Source organism: Gymnodraco acuticeps, unplaced genomic scaffold, assembly GCF_902827175.1.
Source record: "Gymnodraco acuticeps unplaced genomic scaffold, fGymAcu1.1, whole genome shotgun sequence".
Lineage (NCBI taxonomy): Eukaryota > Metazoa > Chordata > Actinopteri > Perciformes > Bathydraconidae > Gymnodraco > Gymnodraco acuticeps.
The window spans coordinates 572,923-598,264 of NW_022990165.1; the positions used below are offsets into that span (position 1 = coordinate 572,923).

At 38.2% G+C, this 25,342-nt stretch overlaps 2 protein-coding genes across 6 annotated transcripts; one reads left to right on the forward strand and one right to left on the reverse strand.

The window, feature by feature from the left end:
* Nucleotides 1-116: 116 nt before the first annotated feature.
* On the reverse strand, nt 117-19,762 carry ttll6 (tubulin tyrosine ligase-like family, member 6). Of its 4 annotated transcripts, none has more exons than XM_034217576.1 (17): nt 19,665-19,762; nt 12,952-13,129; nt 10,180-10,329; nt 9,968-10,005; nt 9,024-9,142; nt 8,442-8,572; nt 7,453-7,609; nt 7,222-7,365; nt 6,446-6,531; nt 6,123-6,348; nt 4,948-5,126; nt 4,678-4,866; nt 3,939-4,113; nt 3,384-3,632; nt 3,171-3,236; nt 2,327-2,447; nt 117-847 (listed from the first exon to the last, which is right to left on the reverse strand). In XM_034217576.1, the coding sequence occupies exons 3-17, from the start codon at nt 10,326-10,328 to the stop codon at nt 591-593; spliced, it is 2,286 nt and encodes a 761-aa protein (XP_034073467.1). In that variant the 5' UTR covers nt 10,329; nt 12,952-13,129; nt 19,665-19,762; the 3' UTR covers nt 117-590. The 4 variants fall into 4 exon arrangements, with proteins under 4 accessions (XP_034073467.1, XP_034073468.1, XP_034073466.1 ...); XM_034217577.1 differs by lacking the exon at nt 19,665-19,762 and adding an exon at nt 14,763-14,886 and having other exon boundaries at nt 2,327-2,444; XM_034217575.1 differs by lacking the exon at nt 19,665-19,762 and adding an exon at nt 14,763-14,886.
* On the forward strand, nt 16,257-25,339 carry calcoco2 (calcium binding and coiled-coil domain 2). Of its 2 annotated transcripts, none has more exons than XM_034217580.1 (15): nt 16,257-16,447; nt 16,870-17,043; nt 17,231-17,333; nt 18,887-19,047; nt 19,268-19,393; nt 19,485-19,610; nt 19,684-19,794; nt 19,868-19,962; nt 20,042-20,111; nt 20,583-20,750; nt 20,837-21,025; nt 21,180-21,296; nt 21,540-21,717; nt 23,221-23,270; nt 23,925-25,339. In XM_034217580.1, the coding sequence occupies exons 2-15, from the start codon at nt 16,876-16,878 to the stop codon at nt 24,087-24,089; spliced, it is 1,827 nt and encodes a 608-aa protein (XP_034073471.1). In that variant the 5' UTR covers nt 16,257-16,447; nt 16,870-16,875; the 3' UTR covers nt 24,090-25,339. The 2 variants fall into 2 exon arrangements, with proteins under 2 accessions (XP_034073471.1, XP_034073472.1); XM_034217581.1 differs by having other exon boundaries at nt 19,485-19,586.
* Nucleotides 25,340-25,342: the final 3 nt, after the last annotated feature.

A 25,342-nucleotide genomic window follows, 5' to 3' on the forward strand; every position in this document is an offset into this window, starting at 1 on the left:
CATTATAAAATCACTGGAATCTATTTATCGGAAAATTGAATTAAACAAGAAGGTGATTTATAAAAAAAGATAAAATGTTTTGTTGACCAATAGTGCAAAAAAAATCAAAACTTGAGAAAAGAGCAGAAGGCCTTTATTTTTTAATATCCCTCAGTTACTCTTGAGATATGGTTTTAGTGGTGTTTATAATATCCATTTGGTTTCAGTAAGCACATTCATGCTCATCAACCCTGACTTTATTAGATTCTGGTACATTTTCCCAGAGGATTTGGATGACACATGCTGTTAAATCAGGCTTGTCTCCTTTTATTTTGGCACTGTAGGTGAGGTTTATTTGAGATAAATTCATCCCCGGGGCAAAATGTTACACATATGTGAGCACACACAGTGGGTAGAAAAAGTGAAAAAGCCATAATGGTGTTGTCTGCAGTGCAGGAGCTTATTGAGTGGCAAGCAGAGTAAACTGCAGGAGTCCAGATATCAAATCTATCTATAAAGTATCAGTGTGTTTCACAGTTTCTCTACCTCCACTCCTCCTCTGCAGAACTTTACATCCCACTGCAGGTTGCTGTGGTTCCCCTCACTGCCCTTTACCGTGCTCCTGCTGGGGGGGGGGCTATGCGGGAGGATTTGCGGACCATGTGAGAGAAGCCAGGCCTCCTGACCAAGGGGGCCCGGGTGGAGATGACGAGCAGGCTCTGCAGAGCGGAGGGGTCGTGGGACACGTAGGAGCAGCGCAGGGCGGCTTTGGGGACGTGGTGGTTTATGATGGGGACGCTGGGACGGGACCGCGAGCAAGTCGGGGAGCTGCTCCTGAAGTCCTGCCTCCCAGAGAGAGAGCCCCCCGCTGAGGAGGAAACACAGAGGAGGTCTGACTCACTGGGAATATCAGGTGTGGAGTTTAAGTGTGTTTGTTTGAATGAAAAGGGGGAGGGGAAGTATTCAGATGTTTAAGGTTGAAGTAAATACCAACGGGTGAAAATACTCTGCAAACATCCTGCATTCAAAATCAGTTAAAGTCAAAATTAGACTTTTAGAATCACATTTGAAAGTTTTCAATATACAGACCCATTTCAGAGGCATACACATTTTGTAATCTTTGTCATTTATAGGATTTATATTCATGCGTTCAGAATCGGAATACTTGACTTATCCTGGGGGAAATGGGGTTTTGTGACAGTTGCGCCATTTTAGAAAGACAATGTTAGAGTAAGAATGTGCAATAGACATTTTAAATAAAATAACGATATTTATACAAAAATTAAAAGTAAAATGTCCAATAAAATAAAATACACATATTTATATAAGTTAAAGTAGAAATGTGAACATAATACAATATATAGTATGTACAATATATTAATGCTGAACTGCATTACAATGTGTTCACAAATAATAATATTATTTTATTCAGATAATAATTGTAATTATACCTTATTGTATTAAATATAATCTCTTATTATTGGATTTACATTTTTTTTTACCATAATATGCAAAGTTACTAAAGCTATCAAATATATGTAGTTGAGTAATTAATAAAATATTTGCCCTAAAAAATGTAGTAAAGCAAAATACATGGAATTACTCAAGTAAAGAACAGGCAACTTCAAATTGTACTTAAGTAAAAGACTTAGTAAATATAGTTCCATCCCAACGCTGAAGGAAAGATCGAATTGTATTCACCCTGAGGGATATGCTTGTGAAGCAGTTGAGGTACCAATAAGGAAAGGGTGCAAATATAAAATATAAAACATCCATACATATACAAATGAAAGAATATCAATATCCAGATAACAGATATCCATAATCCAAAATATCCAAAATGTCAGAAATATAAACAATGTTTTGAATTGCAATTATAAAATCCTATACAATGCTTTTAATTGTGTTTTTAATAATGTTTGTGATTTTAAAGTGAATGCTACTGTACACAAACAGATAATATGAATGAACATTATGTATATGATTCAAACGTATTATTGTAATTGGGTTTGTTAATATTCATGTAACGAATATGATGGACAATAAAGAAGACAAATGGTAGGTATGAAAAGCTGTCTCTGATGCAACATTTGTGATAATAAATCATATTCTCCTCACTTTTCAGGGAGTTTCGCTCTTTCATTTTGAGAATATAGTGGAACACACATGATTTAGGATGTTTTTAGGAATTGCAGAAACAAAACAGACAACAAATTGGCAAAACAGATGTTAAATATTGACAGGGTCACTGAGAAAAAAGCCCAGAGCAGCTTGTGATACATCCAAAGTTCTGAAGTATGTGCTGTGTATAAAGCAGAGTGTATAAAGCGCGTGGAGGTGTGTTTACCTGGCCAGAGTGTCCGCTGGGCGCTGAGGCTCCGCTGCATCTCCTCCTCTCCTCTGTGCTCAGACTCCATGCATGCGGGCCTGAGCAGGCGCTGCTGAGTCATGTGGGAGTGGAGGTTCTGCTAAACAGCCCAGGTATGATGTCATTTTAATCCTGCTCCATGATGATGTTTCATTAGAGCTGACATTATCAATGATATTCACCTTAAGGGCTTTCATTTGAACAGAGTGTTATACAATCACTGACAATGAGCCAAAATCGTAATACGTTTATTCTCCACTGAAGATTATTTGTTAATATTATGATTCGACTGCTGTTTGTCTGTTCAAAGAGTTGCCACAGTTCTAAAGCAACTGTAGAACCCCCTGGTTCATTCAAATTAGATTTGAAATGTCATTTCAAACCAGCAATATGGCCTCTAGGAGAACAAACAGTTATATTTGAAATCATAATCCTGTGCAAAACTTGAATAATATAATGTTACAAGTTTTTTTTTAAATTATTTGATTGAAAGACAGTAAATCCACTTGTGTTTTTACATTTTCAAGCAAAATTCTCTTATTTCAGCTCCTCAAATGTGAGTATTTAAAGGTTTTCGAGAGTATAACAAATATATTTGAATCCTTTGTAATGTTGGTAGGACAAAACAAGCAAACCAAAATCCTTGTGAATGGTATTTTCTCACTATTCTTATTTTGTTATACTATTCTATTGTATAGTATTAATGTTTTATCCAGAAAAATGAAAACCCTTACACTTAATCTGAACAAATAAATGGAGTTGTTGGGGCCCTCTCATTATATTGGATTATCTTTGATTGGATTGGTGTCCCGTGTCTCTTTACCTGCCGTGAGACCTGCGTGCAGAGCTGCTGCTTTGTTCTTAAAGGAAACTGCATCAAAGAGTCCAACTGGAATAAAAGAAAAACAGTGAAGGGACTAGAAGCTAAAGTAAACACAATCATTATAATCAAACTGACATTTGAGACCATACAAGGCTTTCATTCTTAGTTGTTGCTGTGTTCACTGTGGCTCTATACGACACGCATACACAGTACCTTGGCGTGTTGTCTCTGATGAGGCTGTCTAATCTGCGGCTGGGTGGAGGCGTCCTGTGGGACCCCCCCCGTGTCCCCCCGGCCCTGCAGCAGCTGGCTGATCTGGTCCACCACCCCGAGATCATGGAGCAATGTCTTCCTCTGGAGCAGCGCGCCGGCTCGCTCCTGCTCCTCCGGGTCTTCCTCCTCCTCCTCCTCCTCCTGGCCTTCTGCAGCTTCAGGATCCACTGACGCACTGGACTGAGGGAACTGCAGGGAGACATTTGATTCAATTTGTTTTGATTGCCTTACTGTATATGTGTGCATTTACAATATATTAGCAATTACTGTCACTGAATACCCCTGATAACACTGTTTGTTTTCACAATAAAAGATATTTGGATTTGAAATGAGACGTCCAATAGGAATTATCTTCAGTAGTATTATTGTGGCTAATTTAAATTGGGTAAGAGTCTATTTCCTCTCAGGGGTCAGCCAGTATATGAAGCATTCATCATCATGAGACAGAGGCTGTTTGACTCCCTCTTGTGGCGACATGTGGACGCTGCATCTCACATGATAGGAGAGCCTCACTGGCTGCAGGTCACAGTCACTGTTGGAGTCGGGGGGTTGTTCTCTTCGGGGTCTGACTGTCTCCCCGGCAGTCTCCCCCTGCAGGTCTCTCCTCCTGCCCCCCCTCTGGTCTCTCTCCCTCTGCTCCTGCTTCAGACGCAGCTCTTGCAGTTGTTGCCTAAACACATAATACACAGAAACCTTAGCATCCCTATTTGGCATTAAGTCTGATATTATGCACTGCAATTATATCCACTTTTCTGAACCTAAAAATAAGAACAAAATAATAATGAATAACAAAAACAAGATCAAAGCCCTACCAAATATAATTTCAGTAGAGGCCATCAGTTGAATGCCTCCCCTCTGCCAATCAAAGTTCCTCCTCTGGATGCTTTTTTCTTGTGAGCTGGACAACACATTTAAATGGGCTGAGTGGGCCGTCACTAACACAAACACTTATTTCTTCTCACTACTTGTATTTTTTTGTTGATCAACTCTAAATGATTATCTCATCATTTCAGTAGCAGGTTGAATTGAATAACACCTGCTATCACTTGTGTAATGAGGCACAACCTCCTTTAACTTCAGTAAAGCTGCAGGTTTAAATGTTTGTCTTCTTTTGTGCACAAAACGAGCAGATTACACTTTTTCACTTTCCTACAATGGACCATCTTTTCCTCCTACTGCCTCTACTGTAAGTGCATCACTAACGGCTCTTCACTAAGTTTGTGTCTGCAGGTACCTGGCACACTCCTCTCTGGCCTTGGAGGCTGCGGTCTCCTGGAAGAGCGAGCTGCTGTGTTTGAAGTACTTGTCGTATTTCTCCCCTCCTTCTCTGGGGTAGATCCTCTTGAAGCCTCCCAGGTGTTTGGCCTCGTACCTCTCCATCTGCTCCACCATGGCTGCCTGGCACTGTCGCATCTCCTCCGACCTGCACACACACGATAGCAGTCACCGACGGGTGCCTGACCTTGGGGAAATAACACATCACTTGAGACTGACAGAACTCTACCTGGCCTCTCTGGTGCTGTTTTGCTGCAGCCTGTCCTTCACCCTGCGCCGATCCTCTTTGGTGATCTTGCGGCGGTCGCAGGCACCCAGGTTGATGAGAGCCAGTGTGTCGTAGAGTAGCGCGTCCTTCACCTCGCGGTCCAGCTGCGAGTCGGTGGTAAAACTTGGGGAGTGATTCACCTGGAATACAAAATGTACTGATCGAGTAAGAAGTCTATTCACATTGGGGATTTTCTGGGTAAGATTTGAACCTCTTTAACTTTAATATGAACTCATGATGTGCAGCTAGGGACATTTACTTTAAATTAAATAAAAAGTATGTAATATTCTATTCATTATGATATTAATTTTTATTAGTGTTAAATATAATCAGCAATACTCTTTTTCAATTTTAGTTTACTTCATTTAATCCAATTATTGCTTTTATTGATATTCTATCAGGCATTAGTGTTAATATGACTTCTCATACACTTAGCGTGTAGAATTGTATTGGTTTTGATTGAACCAGTCCCCTTTGGGATTAATATAGTTCTTTATCTCATAATTGGCTAAACTTTAGGTAAATGTGTATAAAAAGATGCACAAGGCATTACATGGATAATAGAATGGTGCAGTCCGATAGAAAATGAGGAGCCTTGGGTCTTAAATTGACACATACATATGATCAATGTAGAGCTAAAAGAATTAGATTATACTGTAAAAGGGGGAGGCTGTGGCTCCGAATCAGGGGGATAGCAAGTTCGAGTCCCACTGCAGCCAGCATTGCTCCTGTGGGGATTGTCCACAGTACTGGATGTATGCAAGTCGCTTTGGATAAAAGCGTCTAACAAGTGACATGTAATGTAAAATAGTATATAATAATTATTTCAACCCTAAAGATTTTGTTACTTAAAATGTTAATTATGTCCTCTTTGCTAAAGTATACATTTAAATAGATTTAGATTTGTTCTCTTATAATAATACCGTAATACCTTTAATGCTTTTTATTGATCTAAATCGTTTTTTGTGACTTGCAGCATGCTGCAGTTACTGATGAGAATCCACAGACCTGGTTATGAATAGTTTCATATTGGAACTATTTTATACTCATAGATGACAGAAGTCAGGCTCAGTTGTTTGCAGGTGTGGTTCACAACAATAAGCCTTTTTAAACAGAGGTCAGAGAGGGTCTCTCACCTCCAGCACCCAGGGTCTGAGCCGGTGGTCCAGCAGAACATCGAAACCCAGGATCTCGAAGCAGGCGCTGCCCGTGGTGTGGTTCGGGAAGCACGTGTGGTAATTATGCTTTAGGATTGGATGAGCAGAGATCAGAGTCTTTATGATCACATCCTCAATGTCGTGCCACATCTTGTCTGTGTTGCAGTTGATGGACTCCAGGAGCTTTGTCAGGGTGGAAAGCTTACTGGGGGAGGGGCAAAAACAACAAACATGCAGTAAATAATATGCAGATTGTAAGTAGTGTTAGTACTATGACACAACAAGCATTGTCAATGTGTTACCGTTTGCTGCCCTTGTCCTCGTCACGCACAAAGTTCTCGCTGTTCTTGTTGATGGCGTAGTTGGTGAGATGCATGCACACATCCTCCTAACATGAGAAACACAAGGGAAGAGAGATACATCACACAAAAGACTGGGATATAGTTACAGGTTGAGAAAGCTAGAGAGAAAAATGATCTGAAAGAATTGTAATAATGAAAACATTCTTTAAGAAAGGGTTTTAAACTCTAATGTGAGCATTTTCTGTTTTTCTAAATCTGCCATGGTGAAAACTGCATCTCACTGGGGTTTGCTTGACATTAATAGAGTTATTATGCATTTAAGGAAATTAGAATTTGCTCATATATGAACGGGTTAGGGTTTACTGATTATTAAATTATTATTTAATAATTATTAATAATTGTAAATGGAAAATGTTTGTAAAGTTTGCATCTGCTGTGCTCTAATATTGTATTTTTAATTTATTTGTAACCAAAAGAGTTATATACTGGAATCTTAGTGCATGTCTCAGTGTAATATTTTTGTAAAAGTATTTGTTTGTGAAGCACTTTGTAATCACAAGGATTCAGACTATCTTCAATATAAAATAAGTTATTTAAACTTGATGAAAAAGTACATTTTTGGGGACTTCTTTCCGCAGCGGATCATTTAACATTTTGGACTTGTATGTAAGATTAAAACAAAATAAAATAACGTTTTTGTGTTCATGGTAATAAAGGAAAATGTAACCTATGATTAGTCAACAATGGAGTATAGAATATTTATAGACATTTCTCACCACATTGCTTTGTGTTGGTTCGTTGTACTTGGTGGTGCAGAAGCGAGTCAGTCCCTCCTTGAACATGAATATGCTGAAAGGGTCACATGACGTCACCAGGACGTAAATACGCAAGTCAAACTTGAATCCGTCGATTATGTAAGGCTGAGGAGGGAATGTCAAAAGACAAGTTAATTTCAACCCCTATGCGTTTGTGTTTCTGTGTGTGTGTTTTGTATAACCGGCCGTCACCTTGGAGACGTAAACCTGGCAGATCATGTGTTCTCCAGGTTGAATGTCTTTACTTGACTTGGTGATGATGATGCCTTTGCCTTGGCAACCGGTATCTGGCTTACAGATATACGTCTTGCTTTTTTTGGCCCTGGTGTAAGCTTGGAAGTCACTGTAACTGCAAAGTAAAATCACATGAGGAGTTAGTTTATTAAGTGTGGAAGCCTTAAGAGGCAAGTAAATGATAAAGGCATTTATGTTGTTGTAATAAATATGTCTACCACCAGAGGCTGTAGTGTAGCACTACTCCATGTTCTTAAAGGGGCCCTACTACGCTCATTTTCAGGTTCATATTTGTATTTTGTGCCTCTGTGACATGTTTCCATGCTTTAATGTTCAAAAAGCTTGTTTATTTTTCTCATACTGCCTGAGATGCAGCACCTCTTTTCACCCTCTGTCTGAAACCAGAAGAGCCATCAATGAAAATGTTTCCTTGTAACCACTAAGAGGCTAAATACAGAGCCCCCTTCTCTAGGCATGCATCACACAAACTGAACTTCTCAGGTGCCCTTTTCTTCCCTGTTGATGAACTCCAGCTGTGTGGCTCTCCACACCTGCTTCCAATGCGCTCACTTGGAAGTCTGTGGAGCCACTGCAAGCATGTAGATGCCTCCAATTACCCTGCCCCTCAGCAGCCCCTAACACACTGATGGGAAGAGGTTGGAAAAGGGTCTCACCAGGATATCTTTTCATGTACTATTTTCATTTGTGAAGACAGATGAATAAAAAAAGCATTGTCAGATGATTTCCTTTTTTTTGGTCAGAACAAGTATCAATCTCATTAATGCTTTAAATCCTAATAAACACAAGAAGACCATTTGGAAGTTAAGTTAGAGAAAACTAATCCCCAGAATTCGTTTTTTCATTCTCCTCTCAGGGCTTCCAGATATTATGACACACACAAAAAACGAAATAAAAGATCAATATCACAGTGGTAAGTGCAAACTGACTCTGCAGGAAGGCACCATGTTCTGGGGAAGATATTGTAGTCTTTGGGGAAAAGCTTGAGCATACGGTTCATGTTTCTTGCCAGTAAATCTTTCCGGCAGATCTCACTCATCCCTGGGAAATGGTTTATTTTCTGCAAAGACACAAGAGACACACACAACAATGTTTAATGAGGAGGTACTCTGGTAATTATGTGAGGATTATGTACAAAATTGTACAAGTGAGATATGACCAAATAAACCAATAGTACTTATTCATTCCAGATAAATCATAGCGTCATAACCTCCTGAATACTTCCTGCACTGAGTTACCCAATTCAATTACAACTTGATTGCTTGAGCTGAAAGGCTTTCATGAGCAATGAGAAAATAAAGCAATCTCATAATCTCAATGGAAATCTATATTTTGTATTCATGTGTAGGCATATTGAGCGGAATAATTTAAATGACATGTAAGGCTATTACAATATAACAGAGCAGGAGACTAGTCCCATACAATTCATTTTCAGATGAATTCACACAGTTCAATTCAGTTTGATGAGGGTTCAAGGATTATGGGAGTAATGTGGGTGTTCAATGGAATACCTGGTATCGCTTCATGTCCTTAACCCGGTCTAGAGACACAGAGCAGTCGGTCCAGAACAGTGTCCAGTCGTCCCCCTCCGCTGCCTCTCTGAGGCCGTATCTGCGAGCAGCACGCCGCACTGAGACCACCAGCAGAGAGTGTATTCATTAAATCCATTTCTGTAATATTTTCTTCTACAAAATGAGCTACGGATTATTTTACAAGGCCAAAAGTACGTTGACACCCGAACAATAAACCCAAATAAAATAGTTTTACACTCTTCTGGTTTCAGTTTTTACATCAGCTGTTTGAAGCTGGCTGCAGGGATTTGTAAAGAGTGCACTTGGGGCAAAATTATTGAGTTTTTGTCTTAATACAATTCAAATACCCAACACTGAAATAAAAAATACATTAAAATAAAATATAGGAATGTTTGTATATATGTGCATGATGTAAATATGGTAACTTGGCATCTTATTTGATCAAGTGTGTGTTACTTATTATCCATCTCATTTTCCAGAAATGATGGGAATATATCCCTGTTTCACTCGAAAAAAACGTTTCCCTTATTGTAAAACAATTAGTGCTAGATGTTTTGCTATACAAATAAAGTTTATGATATGTTAGTTATTATGTACGCCTCATGAGCATTGGTGAGTTCCAACACTGCAGTTGGGGGACCGGAGGCACATTACTTCTACAATATGACGACAGGATTGTTTTGATTTCAAATAACAAAAGATGGTTGGTGTTCAAAGCTGGTTGTGTAGATAAAACACCAGATGATAATAAAAATCACGCTTTTTCCAAGGTCTACATTTTAATTAATTCAAGCATATAACTAAAACTTTACAGCTAAAACCAAGCAATTTTCTGACTTTGTACAAACCATGTATAGCTTGGACTAATACTTTCATAAAATAACAGAATAACATAAATGTATAACTTAGCCATTCAAACGTACCACTTTCATATTTGCAGTTGGTGATGTTGATCCACAGTCATCTGGAAGAGAAGAGAGACAGAAAGAGGGACAGACATCTGCTTTGCTGCAAGATCCTTCAAATACTTCATCAGGCTCATCCTTTCAACAAATGATGAGGAGAAGTAAGAACATCCTAACTGTCAGTGTGCTTGGAGGTACCGGCAACTGGAGGAGATGTTGTAGGAAAATACCTCTTCTTGTTTTTCTTCCTCTTTTTGTTAATGGGTGGCGGGGTGCGGGTGTAGGCTTCCGCTTGGCTTTCGCCACCCTCTCCTTCTCCCTGCTGATCATATTTTAGTGCATCATCTTTTCTGTCTGGGCTGTCCACCTGTAGACCCATCCTGGATGTGGAAAACAAAAAGAAATGCACTCATTTGAATGTGAGCAAATATTTTTTTAAAAGCACACATTATGTGACAGTTTACAAAGTATGCCAGTCCACTCTTTCCCATGGTGTGTTTTAATGGGCACAGCCATTGAAGCCAATGAAATTCAATCAAACAGAACAAAGGACATGGTGTAAGTGCGAGCGAGGACTCATGTTACTGTTTCCACTCCTCTCATCAGGTGAGTGCTCTGGCTGTCAGCACAATGTCAAAAACCCGCATTCAAAGGTTATTGTGGCAGGACGGATACAAATGGTCATTAATAGTTTGACAAGAGCAAGTGGGAATTAAATGTAATGCCAACCAGAGCTTTTCGTAGTGTTGATACAAAAGGAACAAGAAGCATTAGCGTATTAGTACCTGAAACTAAGAATTGGGTTTGCTTAGAACAAGGCAACGTTTACCTTGTTGTTGTTGTTTTAACAGTTACTATATCCTTTTTATTATTTATTTTTTTACTTTGTGTGAATCTGTACTGTCCTGTTTTTCATTCTCACTCCTGAATTTCTCCACGGGGATAAATAAAGGTCAATTTTATCTTATGTGTATCTCTGCCGTGAGTGCGCCATGTTTCACCTGACTTTTCTACGGTAGCCCACAATGGACAAACCAACTTCAGGTTACTTGAAGGCCACTTGTCACGCACTGGTAAACAAAAGGGTTGAGCGTTGTAATATTAATTTGGTTACAATGTCCACCGTTACCTTTATACGCCACTATAACATACACACTCGTTCTTTAAAGTATTGTAGTTTTTTTATGGTTTTAGTAGTGTCCCTTTGATTCAAACCAAGGTAATAACAATTCACCCTAACGGGGAACATACAAGTGTGTAACAATTTCATGGCAAACCATCAAATATTTGTTGATATATTTGAGTCCAAACCAGAAATGTACACCTCATGGTGGCACCAGAGCAAAATTCAGAGCGTCACCAAAGTCATAAGGGTTCGTCTTCAGGGGGCCAATAACATCAGTAAATTGTTTAAATGACAATCAATGTAATAGTTGTAGAGATATTTAGGTCTGGACCAGAGTGATGAATCAACTGATCGATATAAAGCCCTGCTTCCAGCATGTCTAAAAATCCAAAGTTTATAGGAATAAACCCAGGCGGGTGTAGTTCAATTGATATGGTCTTTCTATGTCCGTCTGCACTCTGACCTGAGCACAGTGGACGACAATCGTCACAGCAGCATCTCAGCTGCTCTCCTCAGCCTCCTATCTGGTGTCTTGTAGGGTTGAAAGTGGGGGCAAGTTAATTTGTGGTAATGATGGAGAACGTGGTGGCAGTATGGAGGGACATCCCAGGCACCCTGTGGGAGGTTACGGTGCTCGGTGACAGTATTCTGATCCAATGATCTAGATAATCCTGGCCCTGAACTGTGAGCTTTACATCGGGCCGAGACGCACCGCTGACCTCAGCCCGGATACAGTTACAGTCCCGCAAAGGGCTTCTCCAAGGTTTTCCCTCAGCGTGCAACAACAACAACATCAGGTAATAACACCTAATTATCTGTCCTCAACCAACAACGACTGGACCCAATGAGAATTACTTTGTAATCTGCTAAGTATCATTACATAAGACCCTGCATTTAGGCTACACCATGACAAGACATACCATCACCGTATTTCCTTTAATAATTAACAAAATAAGTACTAAAGCACTAAACACTGAAACGTCTTTAAAGGGGATACCCTTGCAATTTTTGAAATGTATCTCTTGCTTCTACGGAGCGGAGGTTTCACTGCTGCTTAATTATTTGAATGTCATGAAGGAAAAAATAATTTCTTGTCTTATTAGCTTTTCAACCTGGTTCAGCAGACTGCCTCTCACTTGGCAACATCCACAATGATGCTGCAATATTAGTAATAGTTGTAAAACTTTATTTTCAAGTTAAATAATTAAAACAATATAAATAAATGTGCCGCATATTTTTAATGAGTTTTCATTTTGAGTTTTATTCATTGATTTGGAGCATTATATTGTTTTAATGTTGTAGGTTCTTTAGTGTTGCAAAAAAGTGAAGCACTTTGGGCTGCATGTTTGTACAAAAGGTACAATATAAATAAGTAAAGCTGAGTTTAACTGGAAGGGAATGTACAGGAGTGTAACCAAAGCCCACGTTTTGTCTTAAAATTGCTAATTTCATCTGACAACTGCCAATACATTTGCGATTATGAAACAGAAAAGCAACACAATTTGTCACATACTAAAGGCAATAACACACAAATGCTCTCCTATTTTTGGTTAAATAACTAACAATTTCTTTCAAATCAGCACTAATCATCTTTTAGTTCTAGTAATCAACTTGCCAGTTTATTTGAAACCACTAAAGCCTTAAACTGCAACTTAAAATGAATGCATGTCTGGTTAAACAACAAAAGTAATAAGGTTCAGTGTTTGAGAGATGTTAAATTAACTTTGTCGTCATTTTTAAGACTGCACTACTACATAGACTGAATATTAGAAACACATATGCAGACTGTATGCATTTAAGATTATTGTAACTTTTTTAATTTGGAAATGAGTAACCTTGTTTACCATCTTCACTTCAAGAAATGGCTCTTACTCACCTGCAGTGTTGAGCCTACATCTGTGAGGACAAAGGTGATGGAAGATGCTGCCTCCCTTATCCGTCTGCTTTCGTCTTTGGTACACAAATCCTTGTTTCAAGAGCTCTTTAAGACGCTGTCACACTACTCAGTCGAAAAACCAATGATCCACATCTCCACCACTGTCTGCCACTGGAATCTTTGAAAAAAAGAGAATAGATTTGTATCCTCAGTTCAGATTGACTTACACACTCAAGCAACGAGCCCAGTGATGGATCTGGTGACCAATTAGAAACTGTGGAGACAAACACCTGATCCCCCATGACATGATGGGAGAGCAAAATGAGCGGCAATGAGCCCTCACTGGGAGAGAGGAGAGAGATAATCCCTGATATTTGTTCACTGAAATAGGAGATGTGTTTTTCAACAGCTCGAGTTGTTGAATTTAAATCTGTGCTGAAAAGCAGAGTGACAGTGTGTGGTGTAAGTGAACAGGTTGGACATCCATCTTGGAGCCAAGTTGAAATGGAGAACCTTCAGTTGAAGCCTAGTCTTCCATTGAAGACAATACAAATGAAGTACAGGCAGAAGGGGAAATGCTGGTTAAAGTTGTAGACAAACAACACAATGTGTCTTATATCTCCCAGGTGTCAATCTGAAATCAACAAGACTGGAGGAAAATATTGAGGGACAATAAACGAAAAGCACAACATCTTGGCGTGGATGCAACCGTAGCTGATATCCTTTCTTGATTATCAATAAATCCAAATGTATTAATAATTAGTTGATATACACCCTTCAACACTCTCTTATCTTTCTTTTGTCTTTATTATGCTTGCCTGCTAAGCTTCCACCACTAAAGTCTGTTGCTGAATTGTCTGAATACTTTACTGTATTTAAAAAGGTGTTTAAACTGCATGACTAAGTGAGAATCACATTGGCAACGTGATCTCTCATTTAATTACAGAGCATGGCAATAATAATTTAATCTGACAAAGTATTTTTATGGAGAGATATAAAATGCAAGTAGGAGAAATTAATGTGATTCTTTCTTTTAAATATTATTAAATAATGTCTCAGGTGTGTCAATGTCATTTTTTTGCAGAGCACAAAGGAGGGCTATGCTGTGAGGCTCCAAATAAATAGATCATGTCAATGTAACAAAGTACATTTATGTAAATACTGTACTTAAGCTAAACATTAAAGCTACTTGTACTTTACTTGAGTCTTTTTTATTCATGCCCCTTTGTACTTAATACACTACATTTAAGAGGTAATGTTATTTTTATCTTACTTCAATTATTTGACAGCTATAGTTACTTTACACATTCCTTCTTTGCAAACATAAAACAACCAAATAATGTATTAGTTGTAATGTAACAGTTTTACTTTTAACATGTATGTACAGCGTAGTATTAGTAGGCTATTGATGTAAATACCTGTTCCACCCCTGCTCGTGAGAGACTTCTAGGTAGCATTTATTTCACCTAAATTAGGCCTAACGTGCGGCAGTTTAGTTTAATACGTTTTCTGTTTGTGAGCAACATCTCTGAATTGTATTTGTAATGTTTAACACGAGTGTTTGAAAGTTTCAGGTAGTCATCATTTAAAGAAATCAAAGATTAAACATCGTGAGCTAGCAACATGAGTTGTAGCTAGCTATATGCTAATCATTTGTACTGTATAGTTGCTATGGTAACGGAATGCTTCAGGCTAACTGCCAGCTAGCAGGAGACGTTAAACAATGCACTTTTAGACAAGTACAAACGTCATAAACGTGATATTACCGCTCTACATAGGTAAGTATTCTCGTTACCGGCCAACAAACTAACCGAGCATCCTTGAGTAACGTGGCTGATGTCAGGAGGGTCGTGTTGTAGTCTTCTTGGCTTGACACACAGTGGGAACGAAACCTACAAATGTAAACATGAATGAACTCGAGGCCAACACGCGCCGTGGTGCCTTTTTTGGGTGGAACGTCCTCCGTTACGCCCTTAGCCTATCACAAGCCGGGGGTGTGAGAGTTCTCGTGTCTGATTGGTTGTTGGGTTAGGGTTAGGGTTACCTTGCAGTTTGTTTCAAGATAAGGTTTTCTGTAATTGTAACGTAATTCTCGTAGAAAATCTATACTTGTCTCTCTGAAATTAAAATGTAGATTATTAGAAAAAAAAGTTCCGTGATCTGTTGTAATTCATACCTTTGCATCCTAAACTATATACAACTATACAGATTCATTTATTTTCAATATGTATTTCCTAATAAGTGTAGGCAAAAACATGCATCAGTTTTATTTATGTATGCATTGGTTAATATGGTGCATTTGTTTTAAATATTATTTGTGTAACAATTGTTTTTTATTTTGAAGTTTATTCTTCCTACGTCCTTTGACATTATGGTTAATGAAAGTTAGCATGGCAACATTATATTTCTTATACTTGAAAATGATAATGTTATACTATTGATGTGTAAAATAGTTACTAAAGTAAAGTAGCATAAAAATGGTGGTGAAAATTATAAATAAAAGTTGCAGTGAACCGTGATTTTTTTATATTATTATCAAGAAGCGTCGTTATTGATCAAATGAATACATAATAAAAAATGCATACACACACTAAATCACAGAGCTCTCTTTAGTCTTATCTCCCAAAGTATGCTGGACCTTTATGTTAGGAGCCTGTCATGCAGAAATGAAAAGCAGGAATATATAAGTCAAAACACACACTGAGTTTTGAACCGAGCAATGTCTAAGGGTTTATATAGTAACATAATTACAAAGATCATCACACGTATTCAGTGTGTGGCTCCCTCTTGTGTTTTGATGTCACACTGCAGAAGATATAGTGAGTGAGTTGTTTATATTGGCCTACAATTCCCATAATTCAGCATACGGGACTTTTCTCAGGCAATACTGATGCCTTTGGAACAATCTGAAACAAGGCAGCTATGTATTGTAGGCTATGTGTACTTGCGCGTTTAGCCTGGGTTGTAAATCTATTTTAAATGTGTAGTAAATTAGTAACACGTAGACTACAACACATAAAACTGACAGCAGTCTATTAACCATACATAATGTAGAAAATTGGAAACTAAGTGGGGATGTCGGTCAAAGAAAATAGATATAATAAAGTGTTGCTTAGCAATTGCAGTTCAAATGGAAAAGAGTTGATTGCAAAAATAGAGTGCAAATATATTATATCGCAAGATAGGCTATATATTAATTAGGTGAAAATCGAAAATTATTAATTAGCCGATACCTTTTTAAGTATTAATCACATGTTTCGGAGTTGTATTACTTTTTGGTATTTATAGGTTTAAGAATTTTAATATATTCTGTAAAATCACATGAAAAAGTGAAATTATGGGTAACTTTTTTTACTGGGACATTTTACATGAACGTTTTGTCGGTGTTTACGAAGTTGGTACTACAAACATCCGAACAGAACTTGAACTCATCACAGCGCCTGAATCCGACCTGAGAAGACGGTTGATGTCGGTGTTGTGACAAGTGCCTGCAAATGTAAGTTTTGTGTCTTTGTTTCAACATTTAGTCCGAAAATGTATGTAGTCTTGAAGAAGTAAACTATTTTGTTTATTAAAGTTAACATTTTATAATGTTTCGGGTACGGTCTTTGTTGCCGCAGCTCACTTTCGCTTTCTTTATTTTTATGTTTAAAAAACGTTAATTACTCTCTAAAAGTTTGTTAAACAGATTAAATATCACCCTTAGTGAGAGGCGAAATCGTTTTAATAAACGTTTAAGCCTCTTTAACGCTGTGTTTGAGTTAATTTTGAATGCGTAATGGATTTGGAGGAAAATGAAACTTAAGGTTGGGGGCTACGCTTCAACAACAACAGGAAGAAGGGAGCCTGAGAAAACACGGGTGCTGATATCTGACATTTCCCCTGCTGTCATGTGGTTATCTTGTTTATTGGCTGCAGCTCCCCATGGAGAACCCCGCAGAGGCCGAGGACCGTAATCCCCACACCTTCTCCCAGGTGGTGTTCACTGACACCCCGTACTCATACCCGCCTTCAATCCCAGGAATCACCTGCTGCTACACCCTCACTGCTGCCTTCCAGCCGAACCCCAGGGACTGGGTGGGCATTTTTAAGGTGAGGAAAAAATGTAAAAGTTGCTTTAGCAATAACAAATTATTATTATTATTTGGCCCGTCCTAATCAAACATGATACATCTCAATTCAAAGGGCAACATTCAACCAGATAGGAAAAGTACCTGTGCTCACGTGATTTGTTTTTATATATCTGCGTGGTGCATTTCTTGTTTTGTCTCCTCTTCAGGTGGGGTGGAGCTCAACAAAGGATTATCATACCTTTGTTTGGGTGGAGCCATCTCTGGATGTGGAAGGGCAAGAGTCTGCCAACAGGCAAGCTTATTTTAAAGGTAAGGAATAGTTTCAATTTCCCCACAGGGTGATAATGCTTAGTCATGCTTGTTACGTGGCCTTCAGATGTGTGGAACACTGAATGTAAAGTGTAAACAGGTCATGAGTAATTAGTGGCTCTTAAATCGGTTGTATGCGCTGCTATGATGACACACATCTGATCCTTTGGCTCAGTGTTGTTGACATCATCTCTTATTCAGTCTTCTATTCAAACTAGGGTCAGATTTTATTTTCTCTCCACTTTCTAATTTCTCAGAGCTTCAAGATATTTAGTTTCAGTGTCTTTAAAGGTTGCTCCTAACAGGGATTTTTTCGGTATTGACATATCTGCGGATTATTTTCTATATTAATCATATCATGGTCTATAAAATGTCAATAAATAGTGAAAATGTATATCCCAGTATCTCAAGGTGAAAGGTTTTGTTTGTTCAGTCTATAACCCAAAGATATTTAATATGATATTTAACAGAGGAAAGCAGGAAATCTCCATATTTTGCTGTTATTAGACATATTGATCAGTTAACTAAACACCTCTGTCTTTTAGACCAGTGGCTGACACACGTTTTTTTGAGGAACTAATGTATACTTGTGACTTGTCATCACAGTTTACTGCCTCAGTGTGGAACTCAACTTCTTTCTCAGATAGTTTCAATTTTTTCCAAAGTATACATTCTCCCACAATTTAAAAAAACAACAACACAAGAGTGAGAGAGTGTTTCTGCTTGTAAATGAAATGACAACCTAATTAAGATTTTACTGATTACTTACAGTGATTAGAATTATGACATTTCAGATTGTTACGTGCCGCAGTTGGTGCTTGTGTGTGTGCTTTTGTGTGGGTGTCTCTCTCTCTCTCTCCCTCTGATTGTCTCCAGGTGCAGCCTCTCCCCAGGTGATCCCAATCCTCAATCAGAGCTTCCATAAAGGACCTGAGGAAGGCTGCAGTGGCGTCTCTCCTTCTCCTCTGGCTGCATGTGTGCAGCCTGTGTTACGTGCTGTAGTGTAGTGTAGTGTAGTGTCTCTGTGTGAGGCCTAGTTCAACCTGTGTTCTGATAATTGTTAGGAGATGTGCTCCAGTGTGTCTTTGTGTATTGTTTTACGTTAGTCACTTTCTTTTGAAAGAAAGTTGTCCTTAGTTAATTTTTGTTTTGCAATTTGGCTGGTGAGCCTCTTTACTTTTGTATTAATTAAAACCTCACTTTGTGGCTTCAGCATTCAGTTTCCTCTCGGCCGGTTATTTTGTGTGTTGTTACCTCCCTTTTTACCCCTAGATTTAGAAGGGAACGTAACACAGATACAAAAAATAAAAAGTCCTGTCACAAGTTCCCTACTTACATTTTCTTAAATGTCATCATTTGTATTTTAGCCTGTAAACAAGCACAACCCAGGACATACTAAGGAGTTTTAGAAGTTTTAACTGGCCTTTTTCACTATTTTCTGACTTTCTACAGGCTGAACAACTGATTAATGAATCAACAAAGAAAACAAGCTTTAGTTACAGCCCTGAAAACATTGTAACAAGCTTTTGCTCACTCTGTTCCTGTCCCATCAGAGTACTACCTGCCTAAAGATGAGGTCGAGTTCTACCAGTTCTGCTACGTGAACAGTACTGGTAACGTGCGAGGAGCCAGCACTCCTTTCTGTTTCAGAAGTCCAGAGGAGCAAAGCATGGAGGGCAGCGTGGATGATGACCTCCTGGTTATTACAACACAGGTATCAAACACAAATGATAGATGTGGAGCCAACGCCAGCGGGTGTATCTTAAATCATGACCACTGTAGAAATATTTAATAATCAATTAGTACTTTTTGCAGAAGTGTGAGGATTTGAGCACTTGTTTAACAGACACAACTGTTTATATGTAATGAAAACAGAAAGAAAGGCGAATCTAAATAAAGCTTTATATTGATTCAATGTGTTTTTCCGAGCCCAGGAGCAGTTGGAAAAGGGCTTACAGGAGACATCTAATCTGCAGAAAGAGCTGGATCAGATAAGGAAAGAAAACAAAACCTTAAAAAATGACCTACAGAAGGAACAGCAAGAAGCTGCCAGCTTAAAGGTTTGCTGAGAGATAATGAACTCATTGCGCCATGGAGAGTCACATAAATATTGAACTTTGAGGTTTGACATGGTATGATTTATTTCTACAGGAGCAGAATGATCAGAAAGAGAAAGAAATGAGTCAACTGGTCAAACAAATGGATCAAATCAAGGGAGAAAATGACAACTTACAGAGCACCTTACAGCAGCAGGTGAAAGAAACGGACAACGCAAAGGTTTGTATTTCAGTCGTGTGAAATCAGTGCTGCATTTTCGGTGTGAAGACTAACCTTGGTGTGCCGTCAACAGGAGATGTTGACCCAAATGACAAAGCAGATGGAGACGCAGCAACATGAAGCCGCCGCGCAGAAAGGATGTAGTCAAAGCCTGAGTATGGATGGAGAATCAAAGCAAAATGAGGTAAGATGATTGTATCTTTTTTGCTGTTAAAGGCTCTGACAAAATCTTTTATAAATCATATGTTTTCTTACAGAAATACAATCGAGCTGTGATCAAAATCAACCAAATGAAAGAGGAGCGCGAGGAGCTGAACAGGAAGATCAATGATCAGAGTGCGGAGATTTCCACGTGAGTCGAGTCTGCACGTTTTATTATTCATCATCAAAGTAAAATAGTTTCTTTGCCTGTAACAGCTTTTGTGTTTTAGGCTAGAATCTCAACTCAGAGGAACTCAAAGGGAACTGTTAAAGTTGAAAGACAACGACCAGCTTCTCCAGGTAAATCTACTTTGTAGCAGAGCGCCTGATGGTGTTATTTTAGATTGTTTCTATTAGTGTATTTGACTTTTCTACTCTGTCAAAGCAGAGCGCATTGGTTTCTATCCTTCTATATATATTTTCTCTTTTCTAAAACTGTTTTTTTATACAGATGCACACAAAAACTATTTTGATGATAGATTAATTCAGTCACTTTTCTTAATTAGTTGCAGCCCTGTATAAATATTTGCAGACTTACTCTTAAAGAGCAGATCATACCGGGAATAGTACACCCATAACTATAAAGTAACATCACAAGTTAAATCTGTTCAAAAATGAGATACCTTTTCCACTATAAACACCGTTCTAACACTTTGTTGCACTGACGTCATCAGGTCAATCTAAAAAATAAAAGGTCAGATTAATAGATTACTTGCGTCCAGTTCAACATTTACATCTTGTATTGAAATGTGTGTTCTTTACCTTTGGCAGGTTGACCTTCAGAGCAGTGAGACAGAGAAGGAGAGGCTCTCTGTGGAGCTGCAAAAGCTGAAAAGCCTCGCACACAACATGGACGACCTGAAGAGGGAGAACCAGGAGTTACACAAGAGACTGTCGCAGCAGGAGACTCTGCAGAACTGTCCTGAGGACGATCTAAGGGTGGGAACAAAATACTAATGATTTTAATACAAACAACACCGGGACTCTTTATTTATGCTAAATGATTATTGCTGTTTTCTCTCCAGGAGAAGTGTCAGACTCTGGCCACCCAGCTACAGGAAGTTCAGCTGCAGCTCGTGTCCGAGAGAGAGGAAGCCAAAAAAAGTGTGAGACAATCTGAGTTTCTGGAGAAAGATCTACTGGAAGTCAGGGAACAGTCGGAGAAGATGATCGAATCATTGGACAAGGAACAACGGAAAAGTAACAAATTAGAGGTAAACTCAAAAAATTAGCTATATTATGTGGCTACAAGTTCAAGCTATCGGTCGGTAGAGAAGTTCAGGGCAAGGAAATCTTAAAGGGGCCCATTTTTTGCTTCATACTAGGACATGTTTAACACTGAGGCTTGTTTTCCTTCATTCTTTTCAGCTACAGCTCGCAGATGCACATGCAGCAATCGCAGATATAGAGGGCATTGTAGAGGACAAGGGAGATATGATCATGCTGCTAAGACACGAGAAAGAAGGGCTCCACAAAGAAAACCAGGTACGTGAACACTTTTTCAGTTTAAAGTGGCCTCTTTTTTTTAAAAATGTATGTTATTTAAGTTATTTAGATTTTAAGGGCATAACATTCATTAGTGCCAATTTCTGAAAAAGAGAATAAACACAATACCATTCATTTAAGTAAGTGAGAGTAGAAATGTATTTCTAATAGTAGAAATGTATATGCACATGCACAATGGTTACACCACGTGGTGATAGATGCTAACTGTATTTCTTCCATCAGAGTCTTAATAATGATATCGATGGGCTGCGCAGAGTTTATGAAGAACGCCACTCTTTACCCCCCGCTGACTTACCGTCCAGGCAGCCTGAGACCCCCCCACACGCTGCCTCTGCATCACCCACCGACAACTGGCAGCCGCAGCAGGACACACCTGAAGTGCATGTGTACGACACCATAGGTGAGAAAATTATTTTTGCTGTATTTAAAGAAGAGAGTTAAAAAGTTAATTCCAAGAATGTTTTTCTCGCAGTATTAAGGGTAGGTTCACTCAAATCACAAAATGAAAATGAATCCACAAACACTTTCCTATCTCAGACAACTGAGACACTGGAGGTGAATGCATTTTCAATTGTAGAGCTTCAAGAAATGTAAAATGATAATGGCAACTTGTCTTTCCCAGAACCTGTCACCCATTTACTTGAGGTAATATCTAGTACCAGACAGGAATAGACATCAGTGTTGGGCTATATGACGATATTTATATACCATTAGGACATAAATCTGCCAACCGCCAAAGACATAGCCTCTCTATTTAGACATAATAATAACACATTACATTTATAAAGCGCTTTTCCTGGTGCTCAAAGCGCTTAAGAAGCTTTTATTTTAACAGTTTTAATGTGTGTCATGTTAGGGGAAAATGATGTGTTGCTTTATGATTTAAACACAAGTTACACACCTTTTTTTAGGTATACTAGAGTATAGAACTTAACGTGAAGTATTATTTAAACAAAAGAAAACAATTACTATGTGCACAGTTTGGCTCAGGAACACTAGCATTAGGCGTAGCGGCAGCTTAAACTCCAAGGAAGACTTTTTTTGTAATGTAAGCTACAGTATGTGAAACTGAGAATGGGTTTAACTGTTTCAACTTGACTTTTTACTAGGATGTCGGGTTTGTTTTTTTTAGTAAAATGAACTTCATCCACGTTGAGTTATTTTGCCTGAATGATTATGAAACTTAAAGGGGCCCTATTATGCTCATTTTCAGGTTGAGTTAGCTGTTAGCTGGCCAGTTTTGTGATTGGTCAATCGCTTGAGATGTCCCGCCCTTTAGCCTATCACGTCCAATGTGTTGGAGCGCTAGCCAATAGAAATTGGAGTGTTACATAGTGATGTCCATACACTGAAGTAAACAAAGGAGTCAAATGGAGGCGTTTCGGGGGGGGAAGGGAGGAAGGGAAAGTGTGTGGGAAGTGTGTGGGAGAGAAACTCCCTCTGGAGGGAACTTTGGGATTTTAGCCTTTGCAGACCATTTACATGCACAACAACCTATATAACACACTACAGGAAATAATACACCAAAAAGCACAACTGGGTCCCCTTTAAGTTGTGCTTCAGGGAAGGTTTCTTTTGTGGGACCAGAATCTATTTGCAAAGTTTGGGAAGGAATTCAAAAAAGATTTAGTTATTTTGTGATGAATTAAATGTTGACCACTTCCACTGTCTTGTAAACCCATAAGATACAAGGCACACATATATATACATTTTTGTATCATTCAAAATCATAATATGTATTGTTATTTATCGTTAGCATTAACATATTAACATCTGGAAGATTTATAAAAATGTCTATGTGATCACGTTACTTCATTTATCAGACATTTCATTTGTAAGATAAACCATAACCTTGTTGTTAAAGTTGTTATATCTACTAACCATTTCCCAATATATTTTCCAGAAAATGCATACTCTTTCCCTCCAGGAAGTGCTGAAGACACAGAGCAAGAGGTAAGTTAAATATAATTAGTACATCATTAGGGAAGGAAGGAAGCCACAACCTCACCTGTCCCCATCACTCAAATGATTCATATCAACAACATGTGGCAGCTGTTCTTCTATTTATATTTTCTAGCTCTTATTTTTCATATCAGTATTTGCTAAACATCCCTCTACATATTTCTCAGACACTATGAAGACATGGTACTAAATGGAAACCTATAGAGTACCTATAAAGTACTAGCTAGTTAACAGTCCGTTTTATACAACGTCAATAACCAAATTTGTACATCAAATGTATTAGGGCCATTGTAGGTCAAATAAATAAAGCAGCTGGGAGAAAAATAACTTGATTATTCTCTGAGATTCATAAAATGTCCAATTTTTCAAGGTAATGCAATGTGGTTCATTGACAAAACCACATTGTCCGTTCATATGCGAGTCAGATAACATATCGTTTTCCTACAATGGCACTAGTACACTTTTGTCATTTCTAGTATTGAAACTTAGGCAACCGTCAACCCATCAAAACACACACTAAAAGAGAAATGCTCCCTCCCAGCTCTGGATCTAACACTTGAGTGTGCCTTGGCTGTTTACCGTTTATTTTTGAAGGAGGCCTTAACACGTAATCCACTCCATATTTTGTTACCATCTCTATTTCAGCAGGTGCTGGTGTGTCGTCACTGCCAGGAGAGCTTCCCCGGCATAACCCAACACGAACTGGAGCAGCACGAGCGGAGTCACCGATTGTGTCCCTACTGCACGTTGATCTGTGACAACATGGAGCAGGCGGTGTACGAAGATCACGTCTACGGCCACGAGCTGTGAGAAACGGCTGGAGAAAGCAAACCTCTAACAAGATGGGTGGTCATGTGTAAAAGGACCATGTTGATATTTTTTTCACACATTTCCTGTGTATCAACTTTACTATAGGTAATTTATCAAAGCATACTTACGCTTTCTGAAGGGTTCTTTCCATTAGTTACTATACAGCAAAAAAAGTAGCTGCTAAAGACATGAATTCTATCTGATTTGCAGCATGTAATGTCCTTTATTTTGGGCAAATGTTATCATATCCTTAAAAGTAAACTTCCCCAGAACTGGGCAACATTTGAAATGTTTTGATAAGGTTTTCGTCTATTAATACCAGAATCCCTTATTTAAGAATAAAAGCCAAAGTTCTTAAATGTTGAATGCTGTCCAAGCATAAATCAGATATGTTTTGCCTCAACAAAAGTCACACTAAACACTGGCGAGTATTTTTCTCTAAGATTTGTGACTTTAAATTTCAAAATATATTTATCTTTACTTTATCCTCATGAATGTACTTTTCTTTTATCTCGGATAATTTTTTTTTTTTTACTTGATTTTGAATCTTATCTCAGGTGTTTTTCGCTTCATATATTACTCTGAAATTCTAATTTATATATAATATATGCTATTGTAAAATTGACCCTTCATTTTTGGATTAAATCTGAAAATGTATGATTTAAATCCATAACTTTTTCATCATAGAAGAAATACATGTTATGATCACTATGATGTTTTGGACATAGGGAGATAAAAAAGAACTGATGTTCGGAACCCAGCCCTTATAAACCTCCATAGTAAAAAGCTATAAACATTAAAGTAGACAATTGAAGGACTTTCAAACCTTTGAGAGGTGATTTTCATATATTGTACTAAAATAAATGACAACCATTATTTCCATTTTTTTTAAACCCATGGTATGCTTTGTCAAATAAACAGCAGTAAGGTATTCAAGACTTTCTGTAAAAAAGGCAAAACATGCTTAAACAATAGACTGTTCCATTGGGTTGAATAAATCATTAAAATGTCATTTTAAACTTCATATGTATTCACCACAATTCTATATTTACAGTATAGCTTTGAACTTATCTTTGAGATAATTGTTGATCTAGTATAACCGGATCGTGCTGATTTGATTTTAAGGGTGTATGACAGAATGAGTTGTTGATGCGAGGTTGAGCGATGTGACTGTTTTGAAGGATCAATTCAATTTAATAAAGTGCATTTGAATATTCTGCTGACGTAATAAAAACCAAATGGAAAAAATGCAT